This window comes from Chlorocebus sabaeus, chromosome 26 (assembly GCF_047675955.1).
Source record: "Chlorocebus sabaeus isolate Y175 chromosome 26, mChlSab1.0.hap1, whole genome shotgun sequence".
Taxonomy (NCBI): Eukaryota; Metazoa; Chordata; class Mammalia; order Primates; family Cercopithecidae; genus Chlorocebus; species Chlorocebus sabaeus.
In genome coordinates, this window is record NC_132929.1 from 23,929,257 (window position 1) to 23,952,386 (window position 23,130).

At 39.9% G+C, this 23,130-nt stretch overlaps 1 protein-coding gene and 1 long non-coding RNA gene across 6 annotated transcripts in view; one reads left to right on the forward strand and one right to left on the reverse strand.

The window, feature by feature from the left end:
* Window positions 1–23,130, forward strand: part of SLC12A1 (solute carrier family 12 member 1) — a 101,897-nt gene that overhangs the window by 48,321 nt on the left and 30,446 nt on the right. For all 3 annotated transcript variants that reach the window (XM_008016709.3, XM_038009960.2, XM_073012148.1), the window contains 5 exons: window positions 2,025–2,124; window positions 5,169–5,280; window positions 14,132–14,272; window positions 17,139–17,245; window positions 22,434–22,516. In XM_008016709.3, coding sequence (XP_008014900.3) covers window positions 2,025–2,124; window positions 5,169–5,280; window positions 14,132–14,272; window positions 17,139–17,245; window positions 22,434–22,516 — 543 coding nt within the window. The remainder of the gene's footprint in view (window positions 1–2,024; window positions 2,125–5,168; window positions 5,281–14,131; window positions 14,273–17,138; window positions 17,246–22,433; window positions 22,517–23,130) is intronic.
* Window positions 14,172–23,130, reverse strand: part of LOC103245672 (uncharacterized) — a 117,879-nt gene continuing 108,920 nt past the window's right edge. For 2 of the 3 annotated variants that reach the window (XR_012091487.1, XR_005244316.2), the window contains exon 6: window positions 14,172–14,278. This is a non-coding gene — a long non-coding RNA (uncharacterized lncRNA). Of the gene's footprint in view, window positions 14,279–14,316; window positions 14,431–23,130 lie in introns of those variants that run through there. The other variant, XR_012091486.1, reaches the window with a different exon arrangement.

Here is a 23,130-nt window from a genome sequence, read left to right on the forward strand (position 1 = left end):
CCATTCTAATATATGTGTAGTGCCACCTCATTGTGGTTTAATTTGCATTTTCCCGATGATTAACGATGTTGAACATCTTATTTGCCATCCATATATCTTTTTTAGTCAAGTGTCTGTTTAAATCTTTTGCTCATGTTTTAGTTGCTTTCTTATTATTCAGTAATGAGAGTTCTTTATTCTGGACGCAAATCCTTTAGTAGCATGTGTTTTGCAAATATTTTCTCTGGATCTGTGGTTTCTCTATTTTCCTTACGATTTGTTTTGAAGAATAAAACTTCTGAGTTTTTGTGAAGTCTAATTTATCTTTTTTGTTTTAATGGCTTACCATGTTGCATCTGATCTAAGATATCTTTTCCTAATCCAAAGTCACAAACTTCTAGAAGTTTTAATGCTTTGGAAATTATATTTAGGTCTATTATCCATTTTGAGTTAATTTTTGTATATTATGTGAGGTATTGTTCGAGGTTCACTTTTTACATATAAACGTCCGATTGACTAGTAGAGTTTTTATCCCTATTTAAAATAAATGGCCTAAGGTATGTTTAATGCCTGATGCACCATCAACACTTAATCAATATTGATCTTCTTTATCTCCAGATAATGATCATTCACCCATTTCCCTGGATCTCCAGGAGAATAGGTTTTGTCTGTCATCTGGGGTGTATCTGTACATTCTTGCCAGGGACTTCCTCTCATAAACCTTGGAAGATCCATTTAATACTTAAATTTGTAAAAAAAAAAAAAAAAAAAAAAGAAAAGAAAAAAGAAAGAAAGAAAGAAAGAAAGAAAGAAAGAAAGAAAGAAAGAAAGAAAGAAAGAAAGAAAGAAAGAAAGAAAGAAAGAAAGAGAAAAAAGGCCAGGCACGGTGGCTCATGCACACTTTGGGAAGCCAAGGCAGGTGGATCACGAGGTCAGGAGGTCGAGACCATCCTGGCTAACACGGTGAAACCCCATCTCTACTAAAAACACACAAAAAAAACATTAGCTGGTCATGGTGGCGGGCGCCTGTAGTCCCAGCTACTTGGGAGGCTGAGGCAGGAGAATGGCGTGAACCCAGGAGGCAGAGCTTGGAGTGAGCCGAGATGGTGCCACTACACTCCAGCCTGGGCGAGAGTGAGACTCCGTCTCAAAGAAAAAAGGAGGGGGGTTGGGAGGGAGGGATGGTAGAGCTGATCTCCCTTATGATGAAGATTAAGGATTAGCTTCTCAAAGATCAAACTAAAATGTTTGCTAAAGAACCTTGACCTTCTTCATAGAATTCTAGAAGAATTCCCGTGCTATTCAGTTTTACTGTTCAAAATATAAAGATTACTGCACACTTTCTGTGTATACAGAAATGCTGCTTCTCTTTTCAATTTAAGAATTTGGGCCAGGCGCGGTGGCTCACGCCTGTAATCCCAACACTTTGAGAGGCGGAGATGGGTGGATCACAAAGTCAGGAGTTTGAGACCAGTCTGGCCAATATGATGAAACCTCGTCTCTACTAAAAATACAAAAATTATCCAGGCATGGTGGCAGGTGCCTGCAGTCCCAGCTACTCAGGAGGCTGAGGCAGGAAAATCTCTCGAACCTGGGGGGCGGAGGTTACCGCAAGCCAAGATCGCACCACTGCACTCCAGCCTGGTGACAGAGCGAAACTCCATCTCAAAAAAAAAAAAAAAAAAAAAAAAAAAGTGTGAAGACACTTTGATTTTATTCAGGGATTGACCAGTTTCCCAAGTCTATCTGCCTGCCACGTGGTTATCGCACAGCCTCTCCCACCAAGCAAGATTTCTAGGACTGCAGTTGTACAGTCTGATCCTTTGCTGGAATGAAGCCTTTGCTTCTGAAGATTCACATAGTATTCATAGAAGGATACAAAGTGCTTTTTAGGAAATCCCACACTATATTTTCTCTAATTTGGGCACTCATCCTTGCTGGCATAGCCAAGGAAAATCATAGAAAGGAATGACTTGTAAGAATTATTCATGGTACACAGAGGAAAGGTCAGTGCTTCTTATGCCAATTTCCTCCTTTATCCACAGATGTGAACTGGGGCTCCTCCACACAGGCTCTTTCCTATGTGAGTGCTTTAGACAACGCTCTGGAATTAACCACAGTGGAAGACCATGTAAAAAACTTCAGGTAAAGCTGGTGTCTCAGGCATCCTGGTGTTGTTCCACCTTAGAAGTGGCTCTCCTTTATGAGAGACAAGGGCATTCAAGTAGTTATAAGCTTTAGGGGTACATTCTAAAAATAAGCAGTCATACAAAACTGCTACATTTTCATGACAGCACCTCCTGTAAGTGAGTGCTTCTTTCCTTCCACACCCTATTCTGCCCACCCCAAACTACAGCCCCTCATAGTGCCAGGTGTCACCTTCCATGCGTGGAGATAGCAAGGTGGACTAAGTAATGTGACTTCAGAGAGATGATCCTAAATCCCCACACACATTATTCTGCTATTGTTTCCATTCCACTTAAGGCTTTAGGGCTCACTGAATTCTCTTAAAAGTAACGCTTTTTGCTTTTCATTAGTTGTACCTTATTTTGAATGAAATCTGAAACACAAGCTTGTATGAAGAATGAAAGAAAGTAACATAAAAATCTTGCTTGGAGAGGAACAGATTGCCTTGGGATTTGGGGTAGGTGGCTAGAGGAAAAAGGAGAGGGGGACTGTATTAGTCCATTTTCATACTGCTATGAAGAGATACCCAAGACTGGGTAATTTATAATTTTAAAAAAAGAGGTTTAATGGACTCACAGTTCCACATGGCTGGGGAGGCCTCACAATCTTGGCAGAAGGCAAAGGGGGAGCAAAGGCACGTCTTACATGGCAGCAGGCAAGGGAGTGTGTGCAGGGGAACTGCCCTTTATAAAACCATCAGTTCTTGGGAGACTTATTCACTGTCAGGAGAACAGCACAGGAAAACCCACCCCCATGATTCAATTACCTCGCATTGGGTCCCTCCCACAACACATGGGGATTATGGGAACTATAATTCAAGATGAGATTTAGGTGGGGACACAGCCCAAACCATGTCATTCCATCCCGGGCCCCTCCCAAATTTCATGTCCTCACATTTCAAAATTAATCATGCCTTCCCAACAGTCCCCCAAAGTCTTAACTCATTTCATCATTAACTCAGAAGTCCACAGTACAAAGTCTCCTCTGAGACAAAGCATGTCCCTTCTGCCTATGAGCCTATAACATCAAAAGCAAGTTAGTTACTTCCTAGATAAAATGGGAATACAGGCATTTGGTAAATACATCTGTTCCAAATGGGAGAAATTGGCTAAAACAAACAGGCCCCATGCAAGTCCGAAATCCGGTGGGGCAGTAAAATCTTAAAGCTCCAAAATGATCTCCTTTGACTCCTTGTCTCATATCCACGTCATATTGATGCAAGGTGGGTTCCCATGGTGTTGGGCAGCTCTGCCCCTGTGGCTTTGCAGGGAACAGCCTCCCTCCTGGCTGCTTTCACTGGCTGGTGTTGAGTGTCTGCAGCTTTTCCAGGTGCACAGTGCAAACTGTCGGTGGATCTACCATTCTGGGGTCTAGAGGACTGTGGCCTCTTCTCATAGCTCTACTAGGCAGTGCCCCAGTGGGGAGTCTGTCTGGGAGCTCCAACCCCACATTTCCCTTCTGCACTACCCTAGCAGAGGTTCTCCATGAGTGCTCTGCCCCCACAGCACACATCTGCCTGGATATCCAGGCATCTCCATACATCCTCTGACATCTAGGTGGAGGTTCTCAAACCTCAATTCTTGTCTTCTATGCACCCACAGGACCAACACCACATGAAAGCTGCCAAGGCTTGGGACTTGCACCCTCTGAAGCCACCACCCAAGCTATACCTTGGCCCCTTTTATCCATGACTGGAGCAGCTAGGACACAGGGCACCAAGTCCCTAGGCTGCGCACAGCAGGGGGGCCCTGGACCATGCCCAGGAAACCATATTTCCCTCCTGGGCCTCCAGGCCTGCGATGCGAGGGGCTGCTGTGAAGTTCTCTGACATGCCCTGGAAATATTTTCCCCATTGTCTTGGTGATTAGCATTTGCCTCCTTTTTACTTATGCAAATTTCTACAGCCAGCTTGAATTTCTCCCCAGAAAATGATTTTTTCTTTTCTACTGCAAATTTTTCCAACTTTTTTGCTCTGCTTCCCTTGAACACTTTGCTTCTTAGAAATTTCTTCTGCCAGATACCTAAATCATCTCTCTCAAGTTCAAAGTTTCACAGATTTCTAGGGCAGAGGCAACATGCTGCCAGTATCTTTGCACAGCAAGAGTGACCTTTACTCCAGGTCCCAAGGAGTTCCTCATCTCCATCTGAGACCACCTCAGCCTGGACTTTGTTGTCCATATCACTATCAGCATTTTGGTCAAAGCCATTGAATAAGTCTCTATGAAGTTCCAAACTTTTACACATCTTCCTTTCTTCTGAGCCCTCCAAGTCCCTAGGAAGTTCCAAACTTTTCCACATTTTTCTATCTTCTTCTGAGCCCTCCAAACTGTTCCAATCTCTGCCTGTTAGACCTGGTTCCAAAGTTACTTCCACATTTTTGGGTACCTTTACAGCAACACCCCACTCTACAGGTACCAATTTTAGTCCATTTTCATGCTGCTATGAAGAAATACCCAAGACTGGGTAATTTTTCAAGAAAAAGAGATTCGATGGACTCATAGTTCCACATGGCTGAGGAGGCCTCACAATTATGGCGGAGAGTGAAGGAGGAGCAAAGTCACATCTTACACGGTGGCAGGCAAGAGAGTGTACGCAGGGGAACTGCCCTTTATAAAACCATCAGGTCTCTTCAGACTTACTCACTATCATGAGAACAGCATAGGAAAATCTGTCCCCATGATTCAGTTACTTGCCACTGGGTCCCTCTCACAATACATGGGGATTATGGAAGCTACAATTCAAGATGAGATTTGGGTGGGAACACAGACAAACCATATCAGGGACCACAAGACTACTTTTTCCTTACTTCACACTTTTGCTATGACTAACTGAACTGAGAACACAAACATGTCAAGATGGACAGGCAGGATGATTCAAGAATTCTGGTGCAAAACCCATACAATAGGGGAGAGGTTGTCCCATTTGTCCAAGCCTCTGTACCTGTCATCCCACTGGAATGGTTCTAAGGTTACAGATTTCTCACATCTTTTTTTCACTTCCAGGCCCCAATGCATTGTCTTAACAGGGGGACCCATGACAAGACCTGCTCTCCTGGACATAACTCACGCCTTTACCAAGAACAGTGGCCTTTGCATCTGCTGTGAAGTCTTTGTGGTAAGAGCCACTTCACCCCAGGGAAGTGCTTTTTCCTCCCTGCTTGCCTTGGATTATTTTGGGTGAAGAGAAAAGGTACATGCAGTGATAGGAAAATAGCAAAAAAACGGTTTATAGGAGAGCCCTCTACCTTGATTCATAGAGCAAGGACGAGCAAGAGCCCGTGATCCTGAATTTAAACAGGTAGATGTAAAGTGTTTCAGATTTCATAAGAGACCAACTAAAAGTGACAAATATTTCCAAGTGATGGCCTTTGAGTCAAGAAAAAGATAGTTGGCTCAGAAATAAAGTGAAGGCATTTGGGTGATAACTATCTACAGAAATAAAAAGATGGAATGAGCCAGATAGAGCACTATTACAGAGATTAACTGATGAGGAAAGAACCAGACATAATGGCCTTAAATGACAGCACATGGAATTTAGATTAAATATTTGGATAAGTTTGATGACACTGCAGATATTCAAAAAACTAAACCAAGTTTTTCATGCCTCAGATAAACATTCAGAGCTAAATGAATTATTTTTGTTCAGGAAATACGAGGTAGACTAATAATAACCTATTGGTGATTTCTCTAGGAGGTATTCAAAACTGGTGCTAGTAATTTAACCATAATTGTTGACCAATCTCTCAAGTGTGGAGAAAGCATTAAAATAATAATAAAATAATAAGCCGAAGGGTGCGGTGGCTCATGCCTGTAATCCCAGCATTTTGGGAGGCCAAGGTGCGTGGATCACCTGAGGTCAAGAGTTCGAGACCAGCCTGAAGAACCTGGTGAAACCCTGTCTCTACTAAAAATACAAAAATTAGCCAGGCATGGTAGTGCATGCCTGTAATCCCAGCTACTCGGGAGGCTGAGGCAGGAGAATCGCTTGAACCTGGGAGGTGGAGGTTGTGGTGAGTCAAGATCGCACCACTGCATTCCAACCTGGGCTACAGAGCAAGACTCCATAATAATAATAATAATAATAATAATAATAAAGTCTAGGTCTTCCACACTAGCCCACTTCTACTTGTATTCCCCCTCTCTCTCACACACACACAGACACATGCACACACACCACTCCAAGTTCCCAGCTAACGATGTATTTTTATAGTACTTAAGTACTTACCTATTTTTCAAACCATTTGTCTTCAAAGCATTTTTCTACAGTTTTTCTTATTGGAGCCCCACAACAGCCTAGTGAAGCAGGACAGAAAAGTAGCCCTGTTCCCATTTTACTGATTGGGAAAGTGAGATTCAGGAAAATTAAATTATTGCACTGGATCACACAACAAGAAAGTGGCAGAGCAGGCCGGGCGCGGTGGCTCAAGCCTGTAATCCCAGCACTTTGGGAGGCCGAGACGGGCGGATCACGAGGTCAGGAGATCGAGACCATCCTGGCGAACACGGTGAAACCCCGTCTCAACTAAAAAATACAAAAAACTAGCCGGGCGAGGTGGCGGGCGCCTGTAGTCCCAGCTACTCGGGAGGCTGAGGCAGGAGAATGGCGTAAACCTGGGAGGCGGAGCTTGCAGTGAGCTGAGATCCGGCCACTGCACTCCAGCCTGGGCGACAGAGCCAGACTCCATCTCAAAAAAAAAAAAGAAAAAAAAAAAGAAAGTGGCAGAGCCAAGATATCAGTCCGGGTCATACAAGTGTGCTAAGTGTCACACCTTGAGGAGAAAGCCTGAGCGCACTTGCATCCCTGGGAGTACTATTAGAATCCAGCACCACTACTTCAATCTCCAATACCTGCCAAGGAATGGGGCTGTCAGGAATCAGGTGACTTTCGAGTCAGTCAACTCTGCCATGATGCTGGGGGCTAATTTACCACATGTCATCATGATCAGCACTTAAGTATCTCTTTACACTTGGCAATATTCTAAATGCTCTATGAAGCAGTTGCTCATATTCTCTTTCCTCTCAGTACTTATATGACAGTAATTCAAACAATATAACTTAATGCAATGATCTGATAGGAGATGGAGAGATTCCTACTGAGTACTTGTGAGATTGACAGGTTAAGTAATGACCAACTGTGACTCCAGAGAATTTTTAAAAATCTTATCAAGCACCTCTCTCTCATATTATCAACTTTGGTGCCCTGGATTGGTGGATTTCATTTTGGACAATGTAATATAGGAGCCAGTTTTGATGAAATAAGCAGTTTGGGGTGTTTTTCTTCTCCAGCAATTTAGAGAAAACTTAGTTTAGCAGGCAATAAAATATCTTTAGGACTGAAGAAATAAACTGGGAGTATAAACAGTCATCTACTGGCAAAGGAGAAAGGGTCTCCTAAGAAACAAGAGAGAATGCTTTTAATTAACCCTTTGCTGCTTTAACTATAATACAGGAGGATAGTGCTGGAATATCATTTCATTTGAAGTAGGCACCTTAGTCTGTGCCCCCAATGGCCCTGTTTGTTTGACACATATGTTGGGCTGCATTATACATTACTATACTGGTCTCTCCACGTAGGGCCCAAGAGTCTTGCTCTCAGGTGCCAAGGTTCTCCTCGGGACAGAAAATAGTTACTGCATCAGTTAATGACTTTCCAGTTAGTTACTTTGTATGAGCTCCTGGGGCTACAGATGTTGACAGCATTTTTAGACTCCAGGCTCAGTCGTCAATCATCTTTGCAAAGAAACAGATGGAAGGGGATGTAAGGGGAGTAAGAATGCCATTAGAATTTTTTTTTCCAAAAGCACAATGGTTGATGGTTAGGCCAACCTTGTGGAAAATGTTAAACAGCGATGATAATAAGAGAATGACAATTTAGTTTTTAGGTCTAGGAAGCTGGTGCTCATGGGCTTTTGAGAATAACAGTCAAGTTTCAAATCATTATTTTGCCACCTATTAGTCGTGAGTCCCTTAGGCACATAATTTCATCTCTCTGTGCCTTACTTTTCTCAGTTGTAAATTGAAAATAATAAAAATAGCACCTATGTTATAGAGTTGCTATTTGAATTACAGAAGATAAGCTTTCTAATGCTGAGTCCAGTGTCCCTCAAAGAGTAAATACTCAATTAACTTTCATTGTTATTGTGATATTGTTATTGTCAATATCATTATTTTTGGTATGTTATAGTTGCCATTTTTATTCCAGAAATATATTATCTTCAATAAAAACCTAAAGCATGCCTTCTTAGAAAAACCAGGTCCAGACACTGGATTTTGAACTTTTTAAGTGTGCAGCACTTTGATCATGATGGAATGGTGAGATATGTGCTTCCACCCACTAGTCACAGGACAGCAAGCTCTGGACTCCATCCTTCTGGTGGCCTGCAGCTATTGAAGTACTTGCTTTAAGTGCTGTTACATTACCAGAAAGGAGCAAGATTTAGAACTCACTGGCATTTTGATGTGGGTGGGTAGAGGGAAAACATGTGGCTACAGTTGTCATTTCCCGCAACTGTAGCATTTTTATATTTGAAATTAAGAGAGCTGTACTGGTTGCTGGATCCCAAGCACCCACTGTGGCCTTTCAACTATCCAGCTAACTCTTACAGTCTCCTGCAGGCCTCTTCCCCTCTCTTGCTTTTTTACTATTCAGCTTAAAGATTTCAAGTGAGCAACTCTTCATCAAGGTAAATTTGGGGACGCATTTTAAAGAATCCAGCTTGGTAATTTAAAAAATACTGTCTAGTCTTCTCTTCTGAAATAACATAAAATAAATAAGTGACATACTTCTGTCCCAGTAGGCTTTGTATTAAACATGTGAGTCATTTTGTTCTTTTGTACCTATCACTCCTATCACCATAGGAAGACAGAGGGAGAAAAACACCTTGTAGTATCCCCCTCATATTTCTAAGCACAGCCAAGTTCAACAGGTTCAGCAAAAGATAAGTTATTAGTTAAAAGTTGCAAGTTGCATCCTCCACCAGTTCTACCCTATGTATCCTGACACAAATAAGCACTGCCTTTGTCAATGAGTTTCCTCACTTATGTCATTCATAGTAGATGCAGAGATATCCAAACCAATCATCCCAGATAACTTAATTTGAATTTATGTACCTGTAATTCTCTGGGCATACTATGTTCAGTTCTAGAAGTCTTACGGGATCAGTTGACACTTACCTTTCCCAGGTGCAAAGGCATCATACTGCAGCAGTTCCTTATTCATATACTTCTCAATTTTACATTTAAAAATAGGAATTTGTAATTAAAACAAAAAGCAGATATATGTTTAAGGATCAAAAGTTAATTGAATTGAAAGTCAATTCCATTAATCTGGGATTTGGAACACATATCAGATAAAGTCATTATTGTCCAAAAACACACCGCTTACCTCTTTTCTCAATTTTGCTTGTCTTACCTTGCAAAAGGCTTTCAGTTCTACAGTGGCATCTTTTATCAAGTACATTGTGTTGTGCCGGTGGCTGAAGAAATAAGATTTTTTTAAAAGGTTGATTCTGTTTTTTAATTTTGAAACACTAAAAAAATAACTAGGTTGGATCATATAAAATTTGCATTTTTATAGATCAAAATCGTTGGGCACTGGCAGTTTCATATGGCTCATATAAAATTAAAGGAGACCTTCAATTTATATTCTGCCTTTCCTAATTCATGACTGTTAACATTCTGGGCCAGATGCGGTGAGTCCCTGCCTAAAAAAGAAAAATGGAAAAAAAAGGATTATAGATGCTTCCACTCACTTTATTTTATTTATTTATTTATTTATTTATTTATTTGAGACACAGTCTCCCTCTGTTACTTAGGCTGGAGTACAATGGCGCAATCATAGCTCACTGCAGCCTTGAGCGCCCAGGTTCAAGCAATCCTCCCACCTCAGCCTTCCCAGTATCTGGGACTACAGGCATGTGCCACCACACCCAGCTAATTTTTGTATTTTTTGTAGAGAAAGGGTTTCACCATGTTGCCCAGGCTGGTCTCCAACTCCCAGGCTCAAGCGATTTACCCTCCTCGACCTCCCAAAGTCCATTATAGGTATGAGCCACTGCACTCAGCCTTCCACTCACTTTTTAAATGAAATAAGCCATTACAGATCAAGTTAAAGCCTCTTTTAATACCGCTGCAGACCCCTGGCTCTCTCTGTCCCCAGAGGCAATGTTATCTGAATTTTATGCGTATTCTTCTCATCATTTCACACATGGATACCACAATGTAAATCTATTTTCATTCATGTTTTTCTTACTCATTAATGTTACTTTAAACTTGATTGTCCTCTCCTGTAAAGGAGGAAAGGGATGGCCTTTGACCGGCTTTCTCATGTAGAATCTCTCTTAGACTTTTACCCTGTTTCTTTTTCTCTTTTTTTCTAAAAAATTATAAAATGTCTTAAGAAAACCTAAAGCTCTCTTTGAATTATCTGTTTGAGGAGTTCTCAATAAATCTCACAGAAGACACCCACCTCTTAACTCTGCGGTATAAGGAAGGCAGTTCAAGCCCATATAACCCAGGGAAAACTAAAATTCTCATTTTTTCTTCTGTCTTCAACCTCCTCTTAATCTCAAATTTCACATCCACCAAAGAAAAAACATATTCTTTCTAGATGTATCTTATTCTTTTTTTATCAGTGAGCCTCTGTTATGACGTTAATAAAATAGTGACGTGACCAAACATTGAAAGAATGAAATGACCTATGAATTGGCACTAGCATGTATGGTAAAATAACATGAACCAAATCAGAAAGGGAAAACTTTTCTTTCCCACAATTCCAACCAAAGCAGCCATGAAAACAAAGACAGACTAATAAGACTTTCAGTATTAAAAAAAAAAAAAGTTGGAAGGAATATTGCACTTGGCAAATTCCTCTGTTTGATCCGAATGGGGTTGGAACCCCTTTACAAACTCTTTTTCATGATAGTCACTTATTTAAAGTAATATCACATCAACTTCTCCATACTACATAATTAGAAATGCTTTACCCCTTTCTCAATTAATATCAAAGTTATAATATATACAAGATTTTTAAAGCTTCTTTGTTTGAATCCTGAATTAATTTATGTACCCATATTTTGGATCCCAACTGAAGCTAATCTCTATAATGTTATAATGGGGTAATAAAATTCATTTTTGTAACTATGGCATATTTGAATGTTGAATAATTGTATTCCAGTATGTCTTTTCTCTTTGTTAGTTTGCTTTATTCTTACTACATTTGTATTGCAGCCTTCCTTGCTTTGCATTAATAAGTGTGCTACAATGATGTTATAATCGTTTTTAGCAAAGAGAGATTCTGCATGAAACATTTTTATGACTTCTCAATATGGCAAGTTTAGGCATTAAAGTAAATCTCTCTGTCACAATTAATGTTTAATCTGGATTTTTATAATACTAACAGACATACGTTAGACTGTATTTATTTAAATAAATGCCATTCTCCCCAGGGGTTCACAGTCACTGTGGTACAACTCACTACACTGATGGTTCAAAGTCTTTCCTGTTTGTTATTCTTCTATCTAATGGCTGTTGTTACCACTGAACTTCCTTGAATAAAATATTCTTTCTTTTTCTTGCAATTGAAGAAGTTTAGAATGCTCAAAGAAGGACTAGTGATTCAAAATGCATTGACAGTCTGGAAACCTGAGCTAAACTGATCCGTAATGGCTTATCTTTCCTTAGACTAGGTCATCTAATTTAGTAACTACCCTCCCAATCTCTCTACCTTTTCTATCTTCATGGAAGTTTCTTGTTTTTAAATTTTCCTTTAATAGGAAGTCAGTCAAACTGTTTTGAAAAGTTGGCAGGTTCTAGGAAATATGCTGGAAAAAATAAGAACATAAAGAGTCTGATCCAATTTAAATAGAATATTAAAATGGAAGGGACCCCAGAGATTGAATGCTGTGTAATAGAAACATATTATGTGCCATATATGTAATTTAAAATTTTCTAGTAGCCAATTAAAAAGGAAAAGAGAAATAGGTAAAGTTATTCTTAATAATATTGTATTTAACCCAATGTGAGCAAAATATTATAATTTCAATATGGAATCATTACAGAAATATTAATGAGATATTTTACTAAGACTTTTTTGTACTAAGATTTTGAAATCCAGTGTGTAATTTGTGCTTCCAGCATATCTCAATTTGAACCAGCCACATTTCAAATGCTTAACAGCAGCATGGACATACAGGCTATCATACTGGGCAGCGATGACCTAGGCAATTGCCTGAGTTTTATCAATGTAGAACATACATCAAGAGAGGACAAATGGCAGACCCAGGGTGTCAGCCAGTCAGTGCCAGATCTCAACCCAACATTCTGACTCACAGTTCAGTGTTCCTGCAAGCACAGTGGTAAAATCAGGTCTGGGGCTTTGATGACATTGCACTAGGTACTATATTATTACTACTTAAAGCAACCTTGCAGGAACCAGAGTTTATCCTCATTTTCAGAATAAGATATAAAAGCTCAGAGATAAGAAATTACCTCCTCAGGCTTAGATCTGAGACCAGTTTTGTCTGACCGCAAAGCCTGGGCTTTTTTTTTTTTTTTTTTTTTTTTTTTCTTGTATCCCAATGTCCTTTCTCTCCAATCTAAGACCCTTTAAGACCATGACTCCAAGTGTGGTCTAAGGAGCAGCAGCATCTGTTGCCTCTAGGAGTTTGTTAGAAATGCAAAATCCTAGGCCGGGCGCGGTGGCTCAAGCCTGTAATCCCAGCACTTTGGGAGGCCGAGGCGGGCGGATCACGAGGTCAGGAGATCGAGACCATCCTGGCTAACACGGTGAAACCCTGTCTCTACTAAAAAATACAAAAAAAAAAACTAGCCAGGCGAGGTGGCGGGCGCCTGTAGTCCCAGTTACTCGGGAGGCTGAGGCAGGAGAATGGCGTAAACCCGGGACGCAGAGCTTGCAGTGAGCTGAGATCCGGCCACTGCACTCCAGCCTGGGCGACAGAGCGAGACTCCGTCTCAAAAAAAAATGCAAAATCCTGAGCCCTGCTTCAATACCTATAAGGCTGCATTTATCAAGATCCCAAGTGATTCATGTAAAATCTAAGCCATCTCAACAAAACACAAATCTCTCTATAAATTAAAAGAATGTCTGGGAAAATGGATTTCTACCCTGTCAGACATATGGCAGATAATCAGAAATACCTTTTGGATTGAATTACAGCATGAGAAGAAAAAACCAGCTTGAATATTTAAGGAAAAAGAAAAAAAATAGAATTTTTCATTAAAAATGGGTTTCCAAAACTAAATCTTGAAATTATAAAATGCCCTATCAACCATCCTAACACCTGTCTTCTTCCCTCTTAATCTCTTCCATTCTCCTTAGGTCATAGGTATGTAAACTTTCGTTCCCCCCAAATTCACTGAATGACAAGGAAACGTTAATGTATTTGAATGGAAGTGTGGCAACGTTACACAGGGAAAAGTGGTATAAGAGTATTTTTGCCAGATGAAAAAGCAATGCATCAGCCAAATAGAATTGTCAAGATGTGCAGTTCATGGCAGGATTTGCAGCTCACCATGTTCTACCTCCCATGGAGCTCTGTCCATTTCTTGACATTAGGCTCCAGCTGAGATTTCTTTGGTGTTCCTGAAAGTGGCTCTCGCTAATAGGTCAAAGGTTGATTGTGTATTTATCCTGAGCCTCTTCAATCACATTTTCAGTATTTTCCTCATGTGTCATGACACCTTCAGCTCTTCCTTTCATTCAGTGTCAGGCAGTTCATTAAGCAGATGTTCAGTCTGGATGTTTTGGGTAGAAAATGAATGATGTGAATAGCACAGGTCCTCTCCAAAAGGCTGAATGTGCGGAATGCTGCTCAGTGAGGTGTTTGTCCCTCTTTCCCACTTCCTAACTCCATGGGGCATTGCTGGCTATTTTTGTCCTTTAGAAAACAACAGCAATGTGATGTATAATAGCAGGGTTCTAACCAATATTTCATTGTGTCGCACAGGGACCGCGCAAACTGTGTGTTAAGGAGATGAACAGTGGCATGGCGAAAAAACAGGTCTGGCTTACAAAGAACAAAATCAAGGCTTTTTACGCTGCAGTGGCGGCAGACTGTTTCAGGGATGGTGTCCGAAGTCTTCTTCAGGTAAGGCTGCATTTGGGGAATGAGCACAGAGGCAAAGAACAATGAGTGCTCCATGTTAATGAGGCTCCCAGAGTGAACGGCTGTAGTTAGGCAGCCCAGCATCAGAGATCAGTGCAGATGGTTAAGGAATTATTTTGAATTCCTGGGTATAGGCAAAGCTAGAACAAAAGCAGAGAAGTTCTATTACAATGAACTATGAATGATACACTGGAAATGGAAAATGAGGTTGCCTTTGGCCACCAGCATACATTCTGCCCCCGTACTTATTGAAATGCAAATTTGTTCTGGTGGTTGACGACATTCAGGATCCTATTGAAACTTCAAACTATTTTTATATCTCATACTGCATATAGCAACGCTCAAGTCAGGCATTCTTTTCCTTTTTTCTTTTGCAAATGGTGTTAGGGCAGCTGCTAGACCAACTAAATTAATGCATGGTGATCTGGGCATAAAATCTCCCTATCCTCCTGAATTATTTCCAGAACATTGAATAAAATGTAATAATCTCTACAGCTCAACCTTAAATCCCACAGTTCTCTCATCTTTTCTCCCTTATTTTTTTCCTTTTTCCTTCCTTTATCTCTGCTATAGTAAGTACATAAAATCTTTCCCTAGTTCTGATCTTCACAATTTAGAGTGACGGAGAATCCTTAAAACAAACAATCCAAGAGACCCTCAGAAATTGTAGAGCTTGGCTTTCTGAGCATTTTGGGTTTAGTATGGTTGAAAAAGCCTAATTATGTATATATGAAATGGTGCATTTGGCTTTCAGAGTTACCGTATCTCAGAGTGTCAGAAGTCAGAACTGCATCCAGGTAACTCCGATGCACATGCAGGCAGGGAAGAAAAAATATTGGTTAAGCTTAATTGGTAATGTTTTGGAGCTTAAGAGTATTTGATACAATCCTGTGTCTAATTTCCCTTAATAACACTTGTGAGGTAGCTGCACATGCAGAGAAACCATTTCTGCAAAACCTATTACCCACAATGAGCACCTTTTCATCTATTAATTTGCTAAACCATGGAAATAGGTGTTACTGCAAGATGCTGATTTTTCTTTCCGTACAAAGTTAGTTTTCAATAGCTCTTTGGTTAAATATATTGGCACTATTAGTCATTTATTATAAAATTATCACAGAAGATTTGTAAAACAAAGTTTTCAACTAGGAATGGGAATGTGGACATAAAATAAGAGCAAGGAAAGAAAAGACACAAGTATGAAAAAGAACTCTTAGATTAATCCAGAAGAAATGGTAGAAAATTTGAACATGCATACATTCACATGCATTTCTTCACATAAAAAGTGAAGTACAGGGGAGCCATGGCAAAAGGACAAGACAAAGTGACATTAAAGGAAGCACTGCAGTTATATCATCTCAAATAAAACCATCTTTGCATCTAAGAAGTTATGGTACAAATTATCAAATCCTCAGAGTGTACCTGTGGAAAAGACTACATCCATAACTTCTTACTGCCACACATTTGCCAAGGGCCAAATGAGGACTCCAAGAAGCTGCTGGGCTAGGAACAGTGCACCAAATGTTTTGGAGGCAAAGTTTATTTCAGGAGCCCTCCTTCATTGCCTATCTCCTTCCACCTGCTACCGTTTCCTCTAAAATGTCCAGCTCTGGCATTTCTTTCACTCTTCCCATGACACAGAACTACCTTCCATGACTCCCACTGCTCTCTCATCTTATTTTTTTTTTATTTGAGATGCAGTTTCACGCTGTCACCCAGGCTGGAGTGCAGTAGCACGATCTTGGCTCACTGGAACCCTCGCCTCCCGGGTTCAAGCGATTCTCCTGCTTCAGCCTCAAGAGCAGCTGGGATTACAGGCGCGCACCACCATGCCGAGCTAATTTTTTTTATTTTTAGTTGAGATGGGTTTTCACCATGTTAGCCAGGCAAGTCTCAAACTCCTAAGCTCAAGTGATCTGCCCACCTCAGCCTCCCAAAGTGCTGGGATTATAGGCATGAGCCATCGCACCTGGCTGCTCTCCCATCGTTACCTGTCAATGTCTCACCAACTCCCAAGACTCAGTCGAAATACCACCTCTCCTATGAAGCTGGCCATGAATCTTCACCTGTAATTCAAGTTTCCTTCCTTTGTTCTTCTATATGAGTTTCTATTACATTCGCATGTATATTAGAAGTATTTGTGTAAATATTGTCTTCTTCACCATGTTTAGTTCCATGAGGCCAAAGAATGTGCTTTACCACTCTCCCACCAAAACTGACGTAGCACTGTGCAATTCATAGATGCTTAGTAATATTGTCAAATTAAATTTGATTAACTGGAAGCTGTATGCTGTCATCTAATGAAGGGAAACAACACTTCTGATATGGAAGACGGCTATTAATGATACTGTCATATAAAAGAATTAGGTTTTGGAAACATAATTCAGTCACTCTTCAATAAATAACATAAGTAGAGATTTCAGTGATCCTTGTACATAAGAATTTTCCAAACATGGATTTTATTGCTGATGACATTATGGATATAACAGGTGGAAATGAGCTTTGAACCACTAAGTTACAACATGCATACCAACAGTTAAGCTGACCCTCACTTGATTTTAAATTATTGAACCATTTTAATGAGTGTGTCAGAAGAAATGCAAATGACTGCTAATTTAGAAAAGCTACATTTCTGTCATCTAAAATCCATTTATAGCTGAGATGATTTAGAATTAATCTTTCTATTTTATGCTTGGGTACGGGCATGAAGGACATGCACTAAAATGTAATCTAATCTTCAGAATCTTCAGAACATTACTTCAGTGCTCCTTTAGACATTATTTTTCATTTGTGCTGGTAGTTTCCCAGTACGGTAAGGATTGCCCATGTTTTTATGTCCTCTGTTTAGGCCTCAGGCTTAGGAAGAATGAAACCAAACACTCTGGTGATTGGATATAAGAAAAACTGGAGGAAAGCTCCCTTGACAGAGATTGAGAACTACGTGGGAATCATACAGTAAGTGATGGCTTTCAAGACGTGTTCTTGTTTATAAAGCACTAACCAGGGCAGTACATAACTTGTACTGCACATAACACTGTTGTGTCAGATTAAATTGCCTGAGAAGAGCACATTCCCCTGGTACTCTGACTTCTTTCCCAAGGTGAAGAAAACACCACCAATAATAGAGTTTGAGGGAATCAGAGTGTCAGAGGAGGCAGGGTGAGAGAAACACCAGTGTCAGAGAAAAAAGTAAATGTTTAGAGTTACAACCTTAAGATCTATTTACAAGATTAAAAGCAAAGCACAGCTAAGCAAAGAGAAATTTTTCTTTCAAAACACCTGGAATCTTGGGTTGGCTGGTGTCTCCAATTCAGTCATTGTCTTCTTCTGAGTCTCTGATAATTCGTTCACTATCCCAGAGCCCTATATCTCCCTCTGCTAAGAGGCTCCCATATGCCAGGTGCTTCTGTTACCAGGTGGAGCGTCAATGGCTTGTGCACAGAATGTGAGTTTCTGGTGGTACATAACCTCTAATAGCTTAATATTTGAGGAGGCTTAGGATACAGGTGATAATGATAGATCTTAAAGGACTAGCAGGCAGCAGGCTAATGTCTTTAACATGAATTATCTCATTTAATTCTCATAGAAAGATTTCGAAGAAAGTACTATTATTTTTTTCCGATTCTACAAGTGGAGACAAAGACATTAAAAATTAAGTAGCATACTGAAAAATCTCAGCATTTAGTGACAGAGCTGGAATTCCAACCCAGGACTATCCAAATGCAAAGCTGAAACTCAGGACCATAATGCTATGCTTTCTCTATATATTATATACTCCAAAACAAGTATTATATATTTTATACTATATATAATATATATTACATACTTCAAAGTATTTTATATATATTATATACTCCAAGTATTACATTATATATTATATACTCCAAAATTGTGTGTATATGTATGTATAAATATATATGTTTGTGTATATATGTGTGTGTGTATATATATACTCACAGTTTTGGAGTATATAATATATAATACTTGGAGTATACATATATACATATAACACTTGGAGTATATAATATGTAACATTTGGAGTATACATATATACTCCAAGTATTACCTGGCTTAGTTTTTTTCCTTTGAATAAGAGAAAACAAATTCTACACATACAGAGAGAAACACTGTAGAAAGTTGAGCCTTTCAACCAGACCAGGCACGGTGGCTCATGCCCGTAATCCCAGCATTTTGGTAGGCCGAGACGGATGGATCACCTGAGGTCAGGAGTTCCAGACCAGCCTGGCTAACATGGTGAAACCCCGTCTCTACTAAAAATACAAAAATAATACAAAAATTAGCTGGGCATGGTGGTGGGTGCCTACTCGGGAGGCTGAGGCAGCAGAATTACTTGAACCTGGGAGATGGAGGTTGCAGTGAGCTGAGATTACGCCACTGCACTCCAGCCTGGGCAACAAGAGCAAAACTCCATCTCAAAAAAAAAAAAAGAAAAGAAAAGAAAGTTGAGCATTTCTTCTAGGCTTGAAAATACTCCATCAGACTCCAGAGGGGTAATGTTAGCTATGCCCAAAAGCCATCTTTTGTGTCAGCATCTCTGGAAATAGAAGGTTTCCTGTGTCTGGGATCTGGCTGCACTTTGATTTCAGACCACAGGGTACATGACATCCCCTGGGAGATACAGCTGCACTTCAAAGTTCATCCTATCCGCTGAAAACAAGTATACGCTTAGCACTTCTTAAAGTAGGCTATTTCTTCTACCCCTTGTTATTATAATCATAACATTTATCATTATATTGAGCAGATTTATGCAACATATTAACAAAAGCATTCTTAGTTCTATTGAAAGGAAGCTTAAGAAAATAACTTTCATCTTCTAAAAGTACAGGAATTACTGAACAAACAGAAATTCACTCAACGGTCTTTCTAATGTGCGGAACTTATCTATTAAGTGCATTGTGTTTCCTGAACATATAAAGCCTGGGTGCCACGTGCTGTCATCTGGCTCCTGCTGGTGTTATAAGTTCAGTAAGTTAAGGCTAAACCAGGTGATCGGGATAAGAATTTTACCAGGCTCAGCAAACAGTATTTTGATATATTTAGAATCAGTCAGTTGCTGATCAGACATTCTTGGAAATTGACCAGATCTGTCCTCTGTTATCCAGATTCTTCAGTAAAATTTCATCTTCACCTCGGGGAACAAAAGGGATGGGTTGGCAAAGGGGAGAGCAAATAAGAAGTAATGTGTAAATCTTCAACAAAATAGTCCATTATTTGATACAGAATTACTTCAGACTGTCTTCCAACCTCCCTACCATCCCAAACATTCTAGAAATCCAAAGGGAGCAAAATAATCAAACCCAGTAATACTGAACCAAGGAGGTCTCTGGCTTTTATAGAAAATTAATAATAGATCTCCTTGGTAATTAAAGTTCAGTATTAGGGTGACCCATATTTGTACTAGTATAAAACCTAACTGGATTGGTAAAATTAAATAACTTTACTAGCACAGCAATGAGGCTAATAGTGACAATCATGTGTCCATATTACATTTCCCTTTCCAATTTTTGTGGCTTTATGACTTAAAGTACAGTATTATTGTTAACACAGGGGTATTATTATAAAACTATAGTATTTTACCATTTTTCTTTTTCTTTTTTTTTTTTTTTTTTTTTTTTTGAGACAAGAATCTCCCTCTGTTGCCCAGGCCAGAGTGCAGTGGTGCGATCTCGGCTCACTGCAAGCTCTGCCTCCCGGGTTCATGCCATTCTCCTGCCTCAGCCTCCCAAGTGGCTGGGACTACAGGCACCCGCCATCATGCCCGGCTAATTTTTGCATTTTTAGTAGAGACGGGGTTTCATCATGTTAGCCAGGATGGTCTGGATCTCCTGACCTCATGATCCACCTGCCTCGGCCTCCCAAAGTGCTGGGATTACAGGCGTGAGCCACTGCGCCCGGCTACCATTTTTCTTTGAATAAAATATTTTAAATGTCTGTAATATTCTTAAGTATGGTTTAGTGTTTTGTTTGTTTGTTTGTTTTTAAGACAGAGTCTCGCTCTGTTGCCCAGGCTGGAGTGCAGTGGCGCAATTGTGCTCACTGCAACCTCCAGCTCCTGGGTTCAAGCAACTCTCTTGTCTCAGCCTACCAAGTAACCAGGACTACAGGTGCACACCACCATGCCCAGCTAATTTTTATATTTTTTGGTAGAGTTGGGGTTTCACTATGTTGGCCAGGTTAGTCTTGAACTCCTGTCCTCAGGTAATCCACCACCTTGGCCTCCCAGAGTGTTTAGATTACAGATGTGAGCCATCTTACCCAGCCAAGTATGGTTTAATTTTAATTAGAATTTGTATGTATTAGTTTTCAATGGCTGCCATAACAAAGTACCTCAAATTTAGTGGCTTAAAACAATACTTTAGGCTGGGCACAGTGGCTTATGCCTATAATTCCAGCACTTTGGGAGGCCGAGGTGGGCAGATCATTTGAGGTCACGAGTTTGAGACAAACCTGGTCAACATGATGAAACCCAACCTCTACTAAAAACACAAAAATTAGCCAGGCATGGTGGTGTGCACCTGTAATTCCAGCTACTCAGCAGGTTGAGGCAGAATCATTCGAACCTGAGAGACGGAGGTCGCAGTGAGCCAATATCACACCACTGCACTCCAGCCTGGGTGATAGAGCCAGTCTCTGTCAAAAACAAAAAACAAAAAACAAAAAACGACCACACACAATACTTGATTATCTTACAGTTCTGTAGAATAGAAGTCCGGCATGTGTAGGCCAGGCTGCATTCCCTTCCAGAGGCTCTAGGATAAATTTCTGACCTTGCCTTTTCCAGCTTCCAGAAGCTTCCCTCCTGTGGGTGTGGCTCAGGAATGCCTTCCTCAATCTTCAAAGCCAGCAATGGCTGGTCAAGTTCCTCTCATATCACATTACTATGACCTCCTCTTATGCCTCCTAATTTCACTTTTAAGTACCCTTGTGATTACTCTTGTCCCATCCAGGTGATCTAGGATAATCTCCCCCATCCCAAAGTCCTTAACCTAATCACATCTGCCAAGTCCCTTTTGCCATGTAAGGAAATACATTCACAGGTTCCAGGAATTAGGATACTTTGAGGGTGCGTTATTCTACCTAACACAGAATCCAAATTTTTTTTGTGGAGCACATTGTCTACTTTTTATAATTGAGGACAATCAGAAACAAGATTTGTTTATGAGGAATTTACTTTGTAACAACTTGTGCCAGAATGGACCTATTCTGTTAAGAAAAGATTATTTATGGTTTGGATTTTGAGTGGATATTCATATTGCTCCAAACTTATGTATACCAAATGAAAACGCAGGTTGACTTTGGCCATTGGAAACTGTTTGCACATGGTGGGACAAGTGTTTTTGGGGTAGGATGACCTAATGGCAAGAAGTCGTTAAGTTTTAGATCCATAGAAGTATAAACAAAGGACCTCCCAATGAAAAAAAATTTAAATGACTCAAAGTATTAATTGACTTGCTTCCATGTTTAGCACCAGAGAAAACATTTATGTCTTAAACTTTAATCTCTTCAAACAGAGATAAAAGAAAGACAGACTTTTATTTCTCTTCTAGGTAATCAAATTCCTTTGGGTTGCGTACAGAGAAAACACAGGAGTGAGTACGTAGGGTTGCCATGAAAAAGCATTGCTCCAAGTGACCAGTTTAGAGTCAATTCTGAAAATAGAGGAACTGGAGACATTTCTAACCATGTACTTGATATCAGAAATGTTATAGGAGTCCTTCTAGGAGGCAGCCATGTTGGGGGTGGCGGCGAATCATTTCAAAGAGTCTTTGCAGTCTGTAAACTCTGTGTTCTAAATATGCCAGTGATTGTTTTGCTCACTGTATAAAAGATTCGATTATTTTTAAAAGATGCGACAAGCTCTTAATCAAAATTCTGATGTAGAGTATTATTTGAATAAATTGGTTAGAGTGAATAATTTAGTTACCTCTACCCAAAATATACTTTAAAAAGGCATAAGGGAAGAACAAACAAACAAACACATGCATCAGCTCTTGGCTATATTCTAAAGTGGATTTTAATAGTTTCATTATATCAAAATCCTGGAAGCAAGTATAATACTAGTCCTAAGCTTGAGGATTAAAATAGCCATTTAAAACACTAACTGCTCTGCTTCCTCTTTCAGTGATGCATTTGATTTTGAGATTGGCGTGGTTATAGTCAGAATCAGCCAAGGATTTGACATCTCTCAGGTTCTTCAGGTGCAAGGTATGTACTTTCTTTATTCAATCAACAAGTATTTATTGAGCACCTACTTTGTGCCTGACATTGTTCTAGGATATAGCAGGACACGATATAGACAAAACTCCTTAATGGTGGCGCTTACGTTCTAGTGCTAACTCATAGTGCATATAGTTCCCCCAGTATTTTCTCCAATGCTAACACAAGCAGCCTTTGCCCTGCTAATCACAAATATTGAGGAATTCAAGGTGGTCATCAATTATTTTTCTTATCACAAAACCACAAAGCCAGCATCAAGGAAAATAAACAACTTCAGTAAAATAACCTGCCAAATTAATTTCTGCAAGATGTTTCAGAAAATGAAGATTAATTCTTTCCCCAGAAAAACATGTATTTTGCTTTTGAGAGTCTATGAACTGGTTTGTAGCTAACATGGAAATGAGCCTGAATGTATCATGCTGTGAATCACTAATCTAAGTCAGAGGCAGAAACACTAATTCAAATTAGTGACTCTTTGTTTTTTCCCTGTAGAGAATTTGGTATACCTGCTTAGTCTTAGAATTTAAACATACTCTCTTGTGTATGAAATAAAGAACATACTGATATACTTACTGAAAAATTAGCACAAGACATGAATTCAT